At 35.6% G+C, this 15,306-nt stretch overlaps 2 protein-coding genes across 6 annotated transcripts in view; both read left to right on the top strand.

The window, feature by feature from the left end:
- LOC149773759 (CD82 antigen-like) overlaps positions 1–15,306 on the top strand; it is a 294,550-nt gene that overhangs the window by 53,611 nt on the left and 225,633 nt on the right. The window lies entirely within an intron of this gene.
- Positions 1–15,306, top strand: part of LOC149773761 (uncharacterized) — a 113,720-nt gene that overhangs the window by 25,494 nt on the left and 72,920 nt on the right. For all 5 annotated transcript variants that reach the window (XR_016417291.1, XR_016417290.1, XM_089946055.1 and 2 more), the window contains exon 6: positions 11,316–11,414. Coding sequence is in view for 3 of the 5 variants with exons in the window: in XM_089946055.1 (XP_089802181.1) it covers positions 11,316–11,414 (99 nt within the window). In the remaining 2 variants the exon portion in view is untranslated. The remainder of the gene's footprint in view (positions 1–11,315; positions 11,415–15,306) is intronic.

Here is a 15,306-nt window from a genome sequence, read left to right on the forward strand (position 1 = left end):
TATTTTAAGACCATAGAGCCATAAAACAATATGAAAGTTTTAGCTAAATTAAACATAAAAGTGATAACCATAAACATAATTTATTCCCTACGTGAAAATGCAATGTTTCTTTTGAACATATGGCTCAGAAAGAATCCATCATCAGCATTAAGTCCTTGAAAGCAGATTTCAACACACTGGTGACAGTTGTATTCTTTCAGAATCCAATGGCCATTCTATTTCAGCTGGTAAATAATGGCTGCACTAAATTTAATTGTCAGCATGTAAATCCTAGGATATTTGTGTGACTCCGATGAATCTTGAATGCACAAAGATCGAATTTCAACATAGCTGCCATATACATAACGATTTGGGATAATAATTTCATAGCTGCAGACTACTTAAATTCCAGAAATAGGAGAAGATGACTGGCCAATCCTAAATTATGATGGTGTTCTGTCAAAAATCATTGATGTCATTTAATTTTTCAGCATCCAATAAGAAATTATTTTTATTTAATTAGTATATACAGACTTGTACATTTAGTGCTAAACAATATTGATTTTTAAGTTAAATTATAAAAAATAATTTATTTTTGGAAGCAGAAATGTCCTTGTTTACAGGGTGTGTTTGCTCACTCATGTCCCCATTTTGAAATTTGCATGTATGCACACACATTGGTCCTCTGCTGCTTCACTTTTTTGTGCTGAAAAAACACAGTCCATTTGATGTGAATACATCCTCTTACATTGTCAGTATCATGCTATCAACTCTTGCACTTCTCATGGTACATAGAATTGGGGAGGAGGGACTTTAGGCCTCTCCTGCTAATCACCTCTCTTCCAAACATACAAACAGGTGCCTATCTACCAGGTAGGCCTCTTTTCAGAGGCTTGGTCATTGCATTGCAGATGATGGTTGTCTTTTCCATCATGTGCAAAGGTTGCCAACTCCAGTTCCAGGAACAGCCCCTCTATCAAGAAACCCAATGTTCTTTCACCAGTCTAATCTAGTGAAATTGAGGGAGGAGGTGTACACCCTTTTGCAGAAAGGGGCAGTCAAGAGGGACCTGAACAGTGTTCTGCATTCTATTCCTAAATCTTCTTGGTTACCAAAGAAAGAATAGCTGGAAAGATTCACATCATGATAGATATCTCCTTTGAAACCACTTTCTTCTGGAGAAATTTTCAAGATGGAGACTACCTCCTCAATCTAGATTGCACTTGGTCCATCGGATTGGGCATACCCATTGACATTTACAATCCCTCTTTGCACATACCGATATTTCCTTCACACCGCAGATACTTTGGGTTTTTTTTGGACTAGGAAGTTTTTGAATTCCAGGCTCTGTCATTCAGACTCTTTGTCACACATTGAGTCTTCACCTGTTTTGTTGGAGTAGCAGCAGCCTACCTTTACTTGGAAAACCAATTGTTCAATATTTAAAAGATAGGATGATCCACAATGTTCATGTTCAATCCCTTCATCAGATCTGTTCCATTATTGCTTTGTGATTACTCATTTGGGGCTTGTACCCAGCCTTCAAAAGTAGGAACTTATTCAATTACAGGAATTCATTTACATGAAAATAAACATACTTCCAAACCAGAACTTAGTCCAGGTTCCAGTAAATCAGATAAAATGAATTCTTGCACTCCTAGAGGCACTATGAGCAAAATCATTGTTCTCTGCTTGCATCACCTATCCCTGTTTGGAACCTTGAACATCACTGCAGATTTGCTTCCCCATTGATGTCTCCACATGCAACTTCTACAGTTACTCCATCTAAGGGATGAAAGCTACAGAGATTCTCTATCAGCTTTGAATCCTTTGTGCCTTTTGCCCAGTCATTCATCATCATTTGCACTGGTGGATGAATTGGGACAGATTCCTGACTGGAATGCTCCTGACCCACACTCATACCTGTTTGTAGATGCTTCAGATTCTTGTTGGTGTGCTCATTTAGAGACAGAGGGCATAATTCAACACAGACTTTGGATTCCATTTTAATCATCCTTCCACATCAACAACCTAGGAATGAAGACAATATCACTCAAGTATTGCACAGTGCCTCGACAGAGTAAGGTGTAATGTGTCTAGGTCTCTTCTGACAACACATGCAACATAGCACAAATCTAGCATCAGGGAGGCACACGGGCCTCAATTCTCCTTGCATGAAGGTCTGGAACTGCCTTTGCTGGGCTGCCTTAGAAAACATCACCCCACCCCCTAAGGTCTCCACATTATGGGAAACAATGTTTTAGTGGACACCCTGTACACGAATGGCAGAGCCATCTTCATGGAATAGTGTCTTCATTGCTTCATAATAGAGTCCCTTTTCACACAAAGAAGACCACTGGTTGACCTGTGTGTGACTCAGGGCTCAACAACATACTTCCTTTTTTATGTTTCTCTTGTTTTGGACCAGGGAGCATGGGCAGTAAATACCTTCACAGAAATGCCAACTCTCCCAATTTAATCGAATGTTACCCAGTTGTGTGTAGTAAACCCAACAGTCCCAAGTGGGAGCAAAATTCTCCCAATTAAATCAACATATCAAAGATAATATTTTTCAAGTCATTCCAAGTCAACAGGAAATAACAGTGCAATCATTGTATAGACAAATCAAATTTTTTTTTTTCTCTTCATATTCCGAAGTCATTTTGAGTGAACAGAAACAGAACTCTATAAGTAACACTTTGATCATACAGTTTGTGAAATATATTAACAGTTGCAACTGAATAGGTGTCAGTTGTTTGGCAAGATCAAATAAAAAAAACCTATTACTTGCCTTTAAGCAAGTATCACTCACAGCTCAATCACCTAAGTGATTATGGTCAAACATTGACTGAAAGAGGCAGAATTCTACTTGGTACTGAACAAGTACATGTATAATATTTGTTGCTCCATCAAAATGATTGTGAACTTGAAAACAAACTGAGTGCTGCCTTTACAAGCCAAGGGTTTATGTGGCCACATGCACTGTTAGAAAACTTGTACATGGCAAACTGTAGTCCAAGTTTCCTCTGACCCTTGTCACCCCATTTTTGATATTTGGACATTTATGTTGGGGTGTAGGGTCAGAGTTCATTCCCTGTTGAAAAGTTGGAATTTGCTGACACCATTTGGTGTTGGCATGGGGTAGCCGCTTGCTAAGTGGCCCAGCAAACTTGAACGACCTTTCATCAAGATATACCTGCATGAAATCGATAGGAATATGATTTATTTTCTCAAAAATCACAAAAGTATGTCATTGCTGAAATTTGACCTGGATTTGGCAATTATTGTGAAGGTTCATATTTGTTGCTTTCTCAACGTTAATGTCATCACAATGCTACTGTCATTACAACTTCCAATGATGCTGAACGTGCTATGTTCAGATGTCTCATTATCTGTTCATGAGCACATATTTTACATAATTTTGTTTATTGAATTGATTCATTTATTCTTCAGATCATGGGCAAGTTGTGTACTGTACTGGCTTTTTAATAGCAATGTGCAGGTTAAACTCGATTCAAATGCGTTTTTCTACTGGTTGCATTGATATTGGCAAACAGCTATTGTAAAAAATGATTTAAAAATTGCTACACTAGTATCAGAATGTCAAAATGTTTTCCGCTTAGTTGGTGTAGAAAGAAATGATTATTGTGGACTCGGTAAGAAACAAAATTTATTTGAATGTCTCACAGAACGTTTTTTTCCGGTATGTTTGATAATATCAAGGGAAGTGGTTTGGGAGATGTAAGAGTTACGTTTATTTTTTTAGCTGCCATTAAAGACCCAGAAAAAAACAGTTTTGTAGAACATGTCATAATTTTTCTTCCAATTCTTTGCATAAAATTTATCTTGTGTATGTTTTTGAAATATCAAAAGTGTGTATTTCTGCCTGGTTACGATAGAGTCAGAACAGTTGCTATGGAAACCAAAAAAACAAAACTTTGTTAAAACTTGCCTACCAGGGTTGGCTGGTTTTATTTTTAAGAAGCATTTGACAACCAAACAACAAAACCACTGAGTACTGCTCCATGCTAAAGAATGTTTCTGAGGTCTTCTTTCTGGTGGTGAAGACATCTTGCACACTATAATTCCATATGAAGTGTCAGATGTGACTTCTGGCACCAGTGACATCTGCTGTTCTGACAGGTCTGCTGCTTTTTGCTGCCACTTTGGGAGCAGTGAGTCTTGGAAAAAGCAGAAGCCAGCTGCCAAAGTTAGTCTGTTCCAGGCATCACACTCTCTTGCAATCATGCCACCATTACTGCATGTATTGGAGCAGCATGTGGGTAGGTGTTTTTTTTCTCTCCCAGCCCAGCATTGTTTCACCATAGAATCAAGCCTTTTTTCTGGTTTCAACTCTGTCTGGAATTTTAACCTTAGTTACCTGCATCCATTGTTGTGGAAGTATCACTTCCAACTTTGGTTTTGATATTGCTGCTTCTGTACTCAGCAAAGGTGCTTGTGCTGGTTCCAAAGTAGCATTAATCCTTTAAAAAATATATTGTTTTAAATTTTTTTTTCAACATGCAGGTATGTTATCATGTTAGCTGCACTTGCTGCTAGTACTGGATAATAGAGGTGACTGCTGCTGCTAATAAAAGAGACCTCAATGACTGGATCCTTTGTTAAATTGCTTGAAACGCACTTGCGGCTATCAGTGGGAAGAAGATGGCTCATGATCACTGTGTACTGGCCAAGCAGAAACAACCCTAGTGAAATTGTCTTTTTAGCCCCCAGTTTGGCCTTATATATGGCACATGTCTTTAAACTTTCCATTGCTCATAGTTTGAGGTCCTTGTAGGTAAGACGGATGCGGTAGTTGTGGGTTCGATCCCCAGCCAAGTCATACCAAAGACTTACAAAAATGGTACTAACAGCTGTCTCGCTTGGAGCTCAGCATTTAGAGGTTAGGACTGGTCAGCCTGGTGTCAGGATAATGTGATTGGGTGGGACATCATGCTACATGTCTGCAGCATGATGCCCCAGTGCTAGACATTACTATAAACTGCCACACTGCAAACATCGTAGCGATATGACTGAAAATTGTTAAAGCTATGTTAAAAATCCAAATCACACACACACACATAGGTAAGATGCTGGCCTATGTATTCTTTTGCCACTTCAGAAGCCATTAGCTTAGACAGGTGGTCATGCCATCTTGCTGTGGTAATCTGCCATCATAGGCTTTCCTTTCTGTCCCAATGATTTTTCAGGCTTGGCTTCCATCCTATTTAATATATTCTGAAAATCATGGTCACTAATAGTGTTTGTTGTGGCTATTATGAAGTTCTAGATATAGTTCACCGATCGCCATACTTTAAGTAGTGCATAACCTAATGCCTCAAATATTATGTTGTGAATGGCATGTATAAAATAGAGCATAAGACCTAGAAGCCCATGCCACCTCAATGGGAGGCTGTTTAAATAAGTCCCACATGGAAACAGAGTGGTAGGACACTGATGGGTCTGTGTGCATAAGCAGCTTGTCTACACTTTCATTTTGCTTGAGAAATTTGTATGCCTCCACTTGACATATGGCCTCAGTAATATTGTTTTCTCTCATCATGTTCTTAAATGAGTCTTTATCTTTATGATAGAAGAGGTTTATCCACAAAGACTGCTTGCAAAAATTGTGGGCAACAGCATTGTGTTGTCAAGTAATGGTCTGCACACTGATGCCAGTATTGCATTTGATACAGGTAAGCTTAGTACCTTATGCCAAATGCCAGACATAAAGGCACAATCATCAGTTAGTAAAGCTTAGTTATTTCAGTGCACAAAGCACAGCAAAAGAATTATCGCCCTCAGAGTTGACCAAATATATGCTCACGTTTGTTTGTAGGGCAGATAAAGATAGAATAATCAAAGTGTCCCTTAAATACAGATTTAAGTTCACATGCAGTCACACTACTTACATAGCCATGGCAGGCAATGATCATGGTTCAGTGTGGCTGTAAGTTATCAACAACCCAGCACCATTGCTGTTACAACATGGCCGACATAAAGTGTCCATTTTGTATGTTGAGTGGTCAACCATCGTGATGTTCACACACATTCAACACACCCAGGTTTTTATTTTTTTATTTGTAGCATTGCACCTTTAATCAAGTTTTTGATGCACCTTCCTGATGCATGCAGAGTATGGTCTTCCATGAACCTTATGTTGATGTCAAGGGCAGACAAGTTTTGATAAAATTGATCATTGTCTATTGATGGCATTATTTGAAGGGTCTCTTCATACTGCTGGTGTCTTGCCAGCCAATGGACCTATATTTGATTTGGGACACCCATGACTGTCACCAAAATTTTGTTGATAAGGAGGTTATAAAATACTTGGTAGCACATGCAGAATCAGTGCCTTCCATTGTATCCTCGAACTGTATGACTATCACTTTCTTAATTTTCACTATCACTGTTATTTAGTAACACCCTTGGTAGCATAGGAGTTTGGTGTACAACATAGCCATATTTCCTATATAAATATGCATGCAAGATCAGCGTGTATCAGATAGCACTGATGGTGTATCTCACCAGATTGCTAGCACAGTGTATCACTCCACTTGAACTTCAGGTCAGAGGTAAGATGGTCAGAAAGGTCTGAGTGGTAGAATGGAATGTGGTCATTTAGCCACTTTAAGTCTAGTAACATGAAGAAAGAGGCTCCAAAACAAGGCAGCTATAATCTGGGTATTGACAGTGTTCATTTTCTGTATACCCTGGCGGACTGCATTGGTTCTCTCTTTCTCAGCTAGCCAAAGATGTTTGTAAGCACCCCAGACAACAATGATGGCAATATACTGGCATGCTTATTTCCCTTGAGCTTGACACCTGTCTTCCTAATAATGGCACAGTCCAGGTTTTTCATGAGTGTATGGTTGACATATGCCTGAGGTCATGTGCTACTGCTCATAGCAGTTGTGAATGGTTGTCTGTCAGTGTTAGGCACAGTAACATTCTGTATTGAAATGATCATGAACTTGAATGAACTGTTCCAGAATTATTCATGAACTGGGTTTATAAACCATTCATGAAAGTTCATGAAAATGTTGATGAACTATTCATGATTATGCATGAACTGAAAATGGTCAATTCATGAAATTATGATTTCATGAACTGTTCATGAACTAACACTTACAAACTGCTCTTGAACAGTTCATGAAATATTCATGAACTGAATTCATGAACAGTTCATAAAAGTTCACATATTGGGTCATCATCATTCATGAACATGTTCATGAATTATTGATGAGCAAAGTTTCTCATGAATTATTCATGACTTTTTATGAAAAGTTCTTCTGATTAATTTGATTATATAAAGAACTAACAAATACCTGTAGTAAAATTTCCTCCAGAATCATGAAATAACACTGGGGGTGGGGGTTTTAAAACAGTAAAAAGTAATGCAACATATCTTATCTAAAAAACAGTTTTCTTTAATTTCAGATAAATTTCTAAGATGCAAGAAAGAACATGATATTTGACAGTCAATATTCATTTTTTGACTCTTCACAACACATTTTTTATGTTATGTATTTTTTTTTCTATGAAAAGTTTTGAGATATTGGGGCATTTGTATTTAACCAGTTTATTTAATTTTGACACAGCAAGGGTGTTCTTTGGGGGGGGGGGGAGTTCTCCTGACTTTAAAGATGTTTTTTACCAAGATTGACATGTCAGATAACACATCTTTGATGAAGATCTTCAGGACCAACAGTTTAATCACATCCCACCCATTGTCACTACTGAATGTCTCCATCTGTGATTTGATCTGTAACAGCTCATACATTTTGTTCATGCATGCTGGCAAGAAAATATTTAGTCATATTAGTTCAAAACTACTCAGGTTAAAAAGTATTGAATAAAAATGTCTGTGAATATTTATACATTATTTATATCATGTTTTAATTTATGAACCTTTATTTATTTCACAGATATTGTGAGGAAGTTTGTATAATGAATTTTCATGTAACTTTTATAAATATAATGAATAGAAATGTCATAAACACTATCAGTAAATATCTTAGGGGTGCATCAAAGTTCTTGAGTTGTTATTTAACCAAGTTCATGACATTTCAAGAACTTGTAAGTTATTATAATGGTTCATGAAAGTTCATCAATATGTTCATTATTAGTAGCATTTTTTTTTAGTCAATGCCAAAACCCTAAATTTCACAATAACTAAAGCTGTAATTGTTAAATCTGTTAAAAGCAAAAACATATTAGTAACAAAGCAGCTCAGCTCACATTAAATCTTGCTGATGTTAAGATATGATACAACAAAATTACTTAAGTTTTCATGAACTTAGTTGTGGAACTTTCATGAAGTTGTAGTTGTGTTCATGAACTCAAATGATGAAGATCATGAACATTTAAAGAACAGTTCATGCACATTCATGAACAGTTCATGAGTGTTCATGAATTCATGAATTTGGTCTTGCAGGGGTTGTTGCAGCCAAGATGTGGAGATCTGAGAGTTAACATCTGGATTTAGTCTATGGTCTATGGCCACAACAGTATTATTTTGCACCAAGTATGCAAAATGAGTCAAGTTTGTTTCTGTATTGCAATACCTTGCTGTTCAGCTATGGTGCTATTGGAATCCATTTCCCTCTATTCAATAAATATGCATACTTTGCTGTGAATCAACAAATCATGGCTAACAGGCTTTGACTTCAAAATACTTGGTCAGCAGGACACTGACGTACCACTGACTGACTTTGATATGCCAGATGAAATAGCAGAAACTTCACTCACCAGTCCTGCTAACCTAAAAATGAGTTGGAAAGACAACAAACCCTTCTGTACAATGTGTAGGTTGATAAACATTTTAAGCAAAATGGCCTAAAAACAAATCTAGTCTATGCCAACTCAACTGCGCAAGAATATATCTTGCGTATGAACACAGATGAAAATCTCTGATGTACTCCATTTTCTTGCTAGAAAAGGCCCACACCCTGGTGACAGAACAGAAGCAATCATTGGTCAGATGTATGACAGCACGAAACTGCACAATGTTCAAAAAGAGACAGCAGACAGTACATACATATATGCTTAGGAATCACAATTCTTCCATATGGTTTTATTTGAAGCAGTAGATTAGTGCTATTATTAGTAGCATTTATTTTAAGTCAATGCCAAAACCCTAAATCCCATAATAACTAAAGCTGTAATTGTTAATGCTGTTAAAAGCAAAAATGTATCAGTAACAGAGCAGCTCAACTCACATTTCACCCTGCTGATGTTAAATATGGTATGCATCTAAATCATAATATTTTTATTTATTGTTGAATCAGAATAATACTAAATGTGTACAAATGAAACTAAGTATACTCCAACGGTGTATTATCGCGGGCTCTATATTATCACGGCAAACAGTATTTTCCGATTAATTTTGGACACGCGCCGTCTAGCGGTTGTTTACAGATGTAAAGCTGTAGCAAGTAAGGACACAAATATCTTACAGCACAATTTCCTCTAAAAATGTCAACATTTTTTAAAAATTTACAATTAAAAAGAATGAACATCACTTTTTTATAAAGTGCATCCATTTACGTTGATCATCATATAAAAAACTCCAGTCGAGCTTGCTATACCTGAATTGGCTTGGATTCCGAAATATATTCAGTGTATCGTCTGATGTTTGATGATTATAGGTCATATACTGATGGTGACATATATGTCCTTTCAAGGTTAAGGTTGCAATTTCATTTCATGGTATCCAATATGGACCAAAATTTACAAAATGTTGGTTTATGATCATGCTACTCATATGTAAATAAGAATATAATAACAGTTAAACGTTCTTGAAATCAGTAATATTTCAGTAGTAACATTTCTTTGCCCACATTGCATTTAAAATTCATATAAAGTTAAATAATAATTGCTTTTAATTTGGAATGTAGTTATTCATGGATTTACACATGAATTACATTTGGGTGTTAGATTTTATCATTGGATCCTTTAGTTTATTGTGGAAATATTATGCCAGTAAATATGTGGACATTTATTCTCATAAGTAAGTTGTATTTTATGTTTATTATAATACCTGCATGCTGCCATACATAAGTTAGGCAAATACTGCGATAATATAGAGTTGTTCCCCCGTGATATGTTAATCTGGGTCAGCCACCACATGATGTATTATTTACATTTACGAGCTTCGATTGACAAAGACATTTTATATGAATAAAAAGAGGGAAAGACATTTAAACTTGATAAATTATAAGTAAGCAGCAATAACAAAACAGTTTTAATATGTACTGATAAGAACATTAAATACCATGACAATACAGCATTCCGGGCTAGAATTTAGTTTTATGTACCCTGGTATATGTTTTTTTCAAAGGAATCATGCATAAATGGGCTCAGATTGCCATAAGTAATCAGTTGCCATGAGTTATTGTTTGACAGATGCATGTAGAGATACACACAACTGCCCAAATGTGTTTCAGTCACAACTGTAACTGTAAATGGGTTAAATAGGCCATATGTTCAGCTGATCGTGATAGCTTTAGACCGATCCTGACAAGGTTTTTTGAAAATGATGCTCAGATTTATTAATTACAAGGTAAGCCCCTGTATTCTAGTCATTCATCCATCAAACAAAGTTTTTGAAATAAAAATTGTTATCACTGCTTCCATACTTAAATTATTTTAGAAACTTGAGAAGGAAACAGTGGGTCATTTTTCATGGAGCTCACATCCCCATTTTGATCAGAGATCAAGCTCATTTAATCTTAAGTCAGTGTTGTAGTGTTAGTTCCTTGCTACTTGTTATAAATTATACTGGCATGATGTGGGCTAACCTGGTTTTCACATTCAGAAAATAGTGAAAGGTAGTAAATAAAATGTAATGCAACTGTGTGGGGGTGGGGGGCAGACTCTTCTTAAGGGGGAGGTTGGAAAATGGGGTAATACATATGTCAGCTGAATCAGCAATCTTATTTTACATATATTTCAAGTGCTAGAAGTTCCAGTATACATGTATTTTTTGTTATGCTAAAAAATTCTTAATATGCACAGAAGCCAAGGTACCAATAGTCAGTTTTACTCGAGTCTGAATTCAGTTTAAGTATAATTATTCATATTTACAGGGAGTACTTCCAACTACTAACATTATTCATACTGAAAGGTTCTTAATTGATTAGCACATTGTTTTTTTCAATCAAATTGGAATATTGTTTTTCTGTGCAAGAGTTCTTTCTCTTTTCTAATGAGGCTACATGTTGATATCCACATACTTGGTGATATCCATGTTCTATGTCACTTACTGAGATCTATATCATATGGACACATTTCTAGTTCCATGCCATACATTTGCCTGTTTTCTTCTTTTACAGATAGCTCAGAATTAATTGGTATGGGAATCAAGATCTCCAGGATTGAAGTTGTGGTTGTGTTACTCCTGTGTTTAGGTGTAGCTGTCAAATGTAGAAGAAGTAAGTTCCTTTTACTTCCTGATCATTTTTCATTTTAGTTCTACTAGTGTTAAACCATAGTAGCATATGAGATGGCTTGTTATCCATTGTATACTGTCTATCCATTGGCATATGGGATGGCTTGTTATCCATTGTATACCATCTGCCCATTAGCAAATGGGATGAATTGTTATCAGTTGTATACTGTCTGTCCATTGTATATCATCTTGTCCATTAGCGTATGGGATAGCTTGTTATCCATTGTATACCATCTGTCACTTAGCACATGGGATGGCTTGTTATCAATTGTATACCTTCTGTTCATTAGCAGAAGTTTGTTACTGCTATAGTAACTCTTCCTAAAAACATGAAACTTCGCAAACACATTTATCCGAGGGTCTGTTTGGTCCAAGTGAGAATGGTGTTGCTCAGACATCCAGTATGGCCAGCACAGCAGCCATCATGAAAATATTTATATTGCTATTCATTTTGAATGGATGGTTATATCCACATACCAGTTTGGCTTAAAGACTTATTATGGTGTCTAGTTGGTTCAGAATGAAACAGGTGCTGCTTGGACATCTAGAAATATGACAACCACATTGGCCATCTTGAAAATCTTGTTACCACTTACTCTTGAATGAAGGGTCATATCAGTATGGGGTTTTCACAGAAAGACTTCTTATTATGTCTATTTGATTCTAAATGAACTGGTGCTGATCTGACTGCCAATATGTCATCAACAATGATCATCTTGATGATCTTGTGCAGACCATAACTTGACAACACAATGCCGTTGTCCACAATATGGCAACTCTATTAAATTGCAGCTTAAGTCAGTTATTGTGCTTTTATCAAAATACTTTTTATGACATCAGGGTGGTTCTTAATGGAAATGATGGCAATTTGATACCGAATATGGTCACCAACTTGAGAATCTTACTATCATCACAAAAGAAAGTCATATCATTGAATGGTTTCAAGCAGCAGACTTATTATATTTGGTGGGTCCTAAGTGATGTCTTGTTAATTCTAAATGAAAATGGTGCCAATTTGACATCGAGTATGTCCACCACAGCAGCTAATTTGAAAATTTTGTTATTGCTGGAGAATGTCAGAGGTGGTGAATTCCTGGAAAAAATATTTTATCCAGTAGAGAGTCAGTCCTTTTGCAGGAACCTTCTTTTTTATAGTTGTTTCTATATAATGCTAAAAAGAAAAATGGGTTTCCAGTTGGCCAACCACCCGTGTTTCAAATTGCCAACCCTAGCACTATTTCCCCCATGGTAAATAAAACCATCACATTAAATATATATGTTTAAAAAAACATACACACTTGCCTACCCTAATTTTAAAACTGGAGCAATAGGAAACACACTGGAAATTTTTGCCTAAGAAGCAAAACTGACTCAACAGTGTAGTGAGTCTTGGCTATGTATGGTTTGCTAAAACTTATACATTGTTTAGTCTTAGACCTATCTCTCAGACGTGGGTCAAACTATATTTGTGTTGTGTGATAGTATGCTAATACTTGTAAATTGTTCAGTCTTATGTTAAGTGTTTAGGCTCTTGCAGAAGTAACAAGAAAAGGGTGAAAACAACAAGCTTTATAAAATTTAACAAATAATTTATTTCCTTAGAAAAACAAGGTAAAAATAAGAAAAAGAACTCAAGATTTTATGAATCAAATCCAAAATTAATCCAAGATTTAAAAAATAGAAGACCTAGTAATAAAATCTCAATGAAATCCAAAATGGAAGGTGATGACATATGCTGTAGTCAGCTTTGTACAGATGTGTCAACAGTTCTTTGTTAAATCACAGAAAATAATATTCCAGTTTTTTATTCTGTATAAATTTTGATAAATGTCTTTGTCAAAGAATTAATTTAGAGCACTAGTAATTCCAGGGAAAATAAAATAATTAGCCCCAAACTGGTCACAACATAAAACACTTTAACTTCTCAAATGTTAAGGCAAGAATGACATTTCTTCCACAAATCATTAGTAATAAATCTAACTACAGTGAAAGACAGATTTCCTGATAGAGGTCAAGAGTTCATCCTCTGTGGAAAACCTAAAGTTTGTAACAATAAACACATGTTATTTGTCGTGTGCTCCAAGTAAGGCCTTGAATCCACTTTATGAATCTTACTCGTAGAAAGAATAAAAAAATAAAATAAGCTGTTTGCTACAACTCTTACTGGTTCTGAATCAAGGTCAGGAAGTTTCTAATATTAGTTGTTTACTTTGAAAAATAAATAAAAAAATCAGTCAGAACTGAACTCTATTCTAGTAAATAAAGTTACATCACAATAGCATGTAATGGAATGATTTTTTTTCAAAACTAACTAGCAAAGAATTAAATTAAATCAAATATTAATTAAATCAAATATACATAACACTTACACCTCTCTCTCAGACAAGCTATATTTGTGCTGTGTGATAGTATAATTTATGGGAGGAATATCATAGCCCTATTTTACCTGAAAGAAACAAAGACAGTAAGGATAAAGTAAGACACTTGGACCATATACTTGTATAACATCATACATCATTATCTTTTACAGATATTGTTTACGTTATCTTATCTTATGCTTAAATAGGGTTTGATATTTTTACCTTAATGGATGTAAGGTAAGAGACACAACATTTGGATATATCTGAGGTGAGACTTTATAACCTTATTCTGGTATAGTCTAAGGATTATATCTTCATATGGGGTGAGATTTCATTACCTTATACTGATGTAACTTAAGACACACTAGACTTGTATAGCATGAAACCTCATTACCTGGTATACTGGTATACTGTGTATACTGGTATACTGTTGGACATCCTAAGTATATACACATACAGCATGAGACTTTCTCACCTTATTAAGATATATATATATATATATATATATATATATATATATATATATATATATATATATATATATATCAGTCATTGTCTTGCATATGTGTGAAATGTCAATTTATAACCTTATTAAAGTTTACAGGAAGTTTTCTATGTATATAGCATCATACTTTATAACCATATTATGGTATACTGTAATACTGCAGCTGTGCTTTTTTTTTGTTGGGTACTCCTGTCTAGCATTTGGTTACATAGAATAATACCAGACCATATAGAATAAGCATTTAAATTATTTATCTGTAAATTAAATTATGTACAAAAACAGACAAATATGGAAGCACTGAATTTTGATGCAATTACATAAATTTAAACATTTAAGATTTTACAACAGACTTATGTAAACCCAGATAATCACAGGAGAGAAAGGTGATTGACTCCCATGGGGGTAGGTGATTGACTCCCATGGGGATAGGTGATTGACTCCCATGGGGGTAGGTGCAAGGGAGCTTCAGGGATAACTGCACCTTCTTCATCTCTCTCTGACTGGATTAAAAGAAAACATATTTGAAAAATGATTTAGCACTCAGAATTGAATTGATGGCTCAATACGTTTTTAGTGTGTACTATATTAAAAATGTAATCTCATCCTGGACTTCATCTTTCATGAATTCTAGACAAGATAAAAGTGAAGTTCATCATTACAGAGGTCATGTGACATAAATAGCCAGTCAGATTGCTTAGCACTCATTGTATATGGTGGATTAGTATGTATTGGCAGGGAGTGCACAGGAAAACATCGGAATTATGGAATAAACTGATGCTGTCCTGGCTATCAGACTCTCCTGACTGACAATATAAAACAAGCACAAAATAATCACACAAGGTTACAATACATACTGAATCATGGGGTCAGACTATGAGGATCAGATTGCATATCCTAATACACAATGCAGGTAAGAAAATTCACTTGCAAAAACACAGAAAACTCTCCTATTTAAGTACATTACACATATTATGCAACGCTCAGCTTGCTTGTAGGAAATGATGCGATGT

This window comes from Sinohyriopsis cumingii, unplaced genomic scaffold, assembly GCF_028554795.1.
Source record: "Sinohyriopsis cumingii isolate HCF-2022 unplaced genomic scaffold, ASM2855479v2 utg000615l, whole genome shotgun sequence".
NCBI lineage: Eukaryota > Metazoa > Mollusca > Bivalvia > Unionida > Unionidae > Sinohyriopsis > Sinohyriopsis cumingii.